General features: G+C 44.9%; 1 protein-coding gene across 1 annotated transcript; it reads right to left on the bottom strand.

The window, feature by feature from the left end:
- Nucleotides 1–1,210: 1,210 nt before the first annotated feature.
- On the bottom strand, nucleotides 1,211–3,534 carry LOC104447563 (S-type anion channel SLAH1). The gene is made up of 2 exons (XM_010061285.3): nucleotides 2,616–3,534; nucleotides 1,211–1,494 (listed from the first exon to the last, which is right to left on the bottom strand). Exons 1-2 carry the CDS (start codon nucleotides 3,489–3,491, stop codon nucleotides 1,219–1,221), a joined length of 1,152 nt encoding a protein of 383 aa, XP_010059587.2. The 5' UTR covers nucleotides 3,492–3,534; the 3' UTR covers nucleotides 1,211–1,218.
- Between the last annotated feature and the right edge of the window lie 423 nt (nucleotides 3,535–3,957).

Genomic DNA, 3,957 nt, shown 5'->3' with positions numbered 1-3,957 from the left:
TCCGGTCCAAGTGTCATTCGGGCACTGTAGGACCGCGGGACCCCGAATAGCATAAGCGAAAGGGCGCCCGACGGATCCTCAATCACCAAAAAAAAAAGAAAAAATCATGCATTAGAGAGAGACATGAACCTATTCATTTGTAGTTAGGTTACATGCCAAGTATTGATTAGGAGCTTGACCTAAACACGAAGTTATTAGCTCAATTTATTACATATTACCAATGGCATCTATATAGCCAATGTCACTTCCATGATGACGAAAGATGTTTTTTGAACTCATTTTGTCATACTGTGTGATAGATAGTTATCAAAATTCAGTCTCTATTAGAATGTCTAATCAAAAAAAGGTGGAAGAAGACCACATATATATATATATATATATAAACCTTATAGATAAGTGATGTGGGATACTTTAATGCCTCTCTCTGTAGGAGCCAAAGTAGGAGAGGATTTGACATATAAGGGGTGGTGTATGTGAAATAAACTAAGGCGGAACTTGGTTGTTATACCACGTTAGAATGTCCAACCCAAAACATAAGCTCATGAAGCAAGGCAAGCCAAATGTATCTAGGAGCACACGATCTCCATAAACAAGCGATGATGTGGGGTACTTTAACACCATGAATGAATGACTTTTAAAATTCTTGAAGGCCACATTAAACAAAGACTCAGCTTTACGGAGTTTTTGAGTGATCAACAATCTATTAACAATCAAAACGATGTTGCTTTAATTTTAAGGGAAGAAGCTGGAATTGCATCCCTTAGAATTTGGCTACTTTCCTTTTAGGTAATCTTTTCGTGGATCAACCAATACGTTTGAATCTCTCCTATCTATCAAAGATTTGTATCAAGAATTAAAGATGCTGAAGGTAGAAGAAGCGAGTTTCCTTAGCCCAAGTTCAAAGTGTACACTCAGATCATCTCATACTACACACACTCGTGCGCACGGAGAGAGAGAGAGAGGGGGGGTTAACATATTTAAATTATAAATCATGCTGTCATGTTAAAGTTTAAGCTTTTAAATCAATCGACAGTGATCTCCAAATCGCACAAATACACTAATAAAATATCCCTGGGTATGAAGAGCATGTGCACTAAGCACAGCGGTTGCTCCGTGAATGACCTAAAGATACAAACCCGTCGCGACATACATGTATACTCTTCCTTAACAACACCCCCTAGTCATACATAAGTTACGGACTGGAAAAACCATCTGCAACTAGTTCCTCGCTCTCTTCCCCTTGTCAAAACGCAGGATCGGGTCGTCCTCGCGGAAGAGCCGCTCAGTGTTGAGCATGGTGAGCAGGATCAGGCCGAGGAGGACCAGGAACGAGAGCGCCGACAGCACGATCATGAGCCCCGAGGCAATCGGACCCTTCACCTCCTGCGCATACTCCGACGACGCTAAGGCCAGGAAGGTCAGCGGGAACGAATACGCCCACCACGCGACGTTGAATTTCCTCATCGATTTCTTGAAGAGCGCCGGTCTGCATGCCTGTTTCGACACCACCACAAGACAAACGCTAGTTCAATTATTTATAAAATCTACCCAAGATTAAAGAACGCATGTCAACTGAAACCCTAATTTATTGGTCATACCCGATATTGCTTCATCTCTTTCAAAAGCAGCTGGCGGAAGCTGTATATATTAAAGATTTTTGTAGGTATAAATTAATAAACGATGAGTATTTTGTAATTGGGGTCAAAAGTCACGGAAGAAAGTTGCGTAACCCAGTTGCCTTAATCGAGGGGGAAATTTTAGTTTATTGAATTTTTTTCTTGAGTGGGCTTGACATTTTAGATCCTTAAACTACGGTACGATCCGTACAACAGAGACAGCCAATTTTCCCGGTACACAATTTCCACGGATGAATCTGATGAAGGGGACAAGGGAGAGTGGAAAGAAAAGGTTGCTAAAGAAACATCATACAAAAATATGTACTACGTGTTTTCCTAATCACTCCAAACTATGAAATTTCTTCGTCCAATGAAAGGAGAGATTGGTTGAGCTCGATGACTAAGTTCGTCAACTTCCACGTCAGATGCACACCACTTCAATTTTCGAGAAAAATTTGCTTGCATAAGCATCTTCTACTACAACCTGGAAGATTTTGAGTAAATATTTAGACTTCATCTAATGATGGGTCGGCACGATTTAGGTTCCCGAATCGATACCAGATTCTTATATCTCACTCTAAAGGACAACTCATTTTTGTTTTAACTTATGTCTCTCCAATTGTTTATTAAAATTTTGATGGAGTTAGAAAAGTTAGTCGTCATGATATAATCTACTACTGTAATATACAATCTATTATTGTAATCTACCAAGTTATGAGTATTGTGGAGAAATGGTTAGGGAGAACTTTCGCCAGATCAGCTCTTCAAAGCTTAGTCGTGATACTAGTCGATTGAAGATGGTATCTTATGAAACTCTATATAAATAATGAATTTAACCTAGACGTACCCCGACACCTACCACATCGAAACTCGAGAGATCAGCAACCCTGCACAGATTTTTCTGTACTTTGATTAGTTGCAAATGGGCCTGTTGCTGCAGCAGCATGAAAAGTGATGCGTATCAACTAGAGAGATGAAGGGAAGGTAAGTGTTGATTACCAGAGAGGTGAACAGAAAGAGGGAGAGGAAGAAGAGCATCTTCGACCCGATGTCGAACTCTCCGGCGATGGACTTCCAGGTGACGCTCGCCTTGCTCGGCGCGGCGAAGAACAGGAAGAAGACCGGCCTCAGCATCGCCGGCAGCTTGTCGCCGCCGGACAACCGCTGGTACAAGGTGACGAACAGCACCAGGTAATGCGCCATCCCAAGCGAGAACATGCAGACCGCGGTCTCGGGCCACCCCATCTCGGCCGCGGCCCGTGCGCCCACCAGGTTCCCCACCACCGAGAGCTGGCTCGTCGGGTTGGCCACCATCGAGAGGAACCGCCTCTCGGTCGTGAACCACTGCCCGAAGAGCTTTATGTCGAGCAGGATAACGGGGACCGCGAAGGCCCACCAGAGGACCAGGTACAACGTCGTCTTCGGCAGGTCGGACGTGAAGTCGGCCGCCTGGAGCAGCACGAGCCACGCTATCCACGGCGCGAACAGGTAGTTCACTCCGACGTGGTGCTGAAACTCCGCCCTCACCAGGCCGAAGTGAAAGAAACACCGAAGAATATAGAGGAACGAGAGGGAGATCTGGACCAGCAGGGTGAAGCCCCAGAAGATCACGAACGTCATGTGAGGGATCACATGAGAGAGATGCTCGAGGGGCAGCGAGTCGTCGTGCGTTGGCGACGGGCGGCGGAGGATCTTCCACAGCAAGGCCTGGCATGCGAGGGAGAGGCTGATGCGGAAGTAGCCGGCGTGGAGCCGGGTCAGGATGGACGACTTCAACGTCTTGGCGACGGGGACGAGCTGGTGCTCAGGGGTTCTGGCTAGAGAAGGGTCGATCACCGGCTGGAGTGGCGGCTCGAATCCAAGCTCCGATGCCATTCGACGACGCCGGAGGTTGCGGTGGCGGAAGCTGTTGTCTTCTCTAAGGTATATTTGGACGCTTTGGGTTCTTGTTCAAGGTCTTGACGATATATATTGAGATGTGTATGGAAGGTTCATGTCGTAAATCAAGTCGAGTACGGAACGAGTTTATAGTTTTTCTTTTCGATTTATACTTTTATTTGGATTTTGCGGTGAAGTTTAATCAAGCAACTTGCAGTATTATGGACGAAGCTTTCCATGTCATGGCCATTGTCTACCATTCAACATGATATGATTATATCACTTTTTTCTTTGCTTTCGTCTCAGTAACGTTCTCCCCTGCAAATCGACGATTGAATTCAAGGATTCAAGTGAGCATATATGAATTTCTTCTATTGACCCAAAAAAAAAAAAAGATAATGAGACAAAGATTAGTTAAAAGACGCCGGCCCAAGGAAGGCCTAGGGATTTGTCTAGCCTACCA

The sequence above is a fragment of the Eucalyptus grandis genome, chromosome 11 (genome assembly GCF_016545825.1).
Source record: "Eucalyptus grandis isolate ANBG69807.140 chromosome 11, ASM1654582v1, whole genome shotgun sequence".
In the NCBI taxonomy this organism is placed as follows: Eukaryota; Viridiplantae; Streptophyta; class Magnoliopsida; order Myrtales; family Myrtaceae; genus Eucalyptus; species Eucalyptus grandis.
The sequence above is the reverse complement of the archived record's forward strand: the minus strand, read 5'-3'. Positions and strand labels throughout refer to the sequence as shown.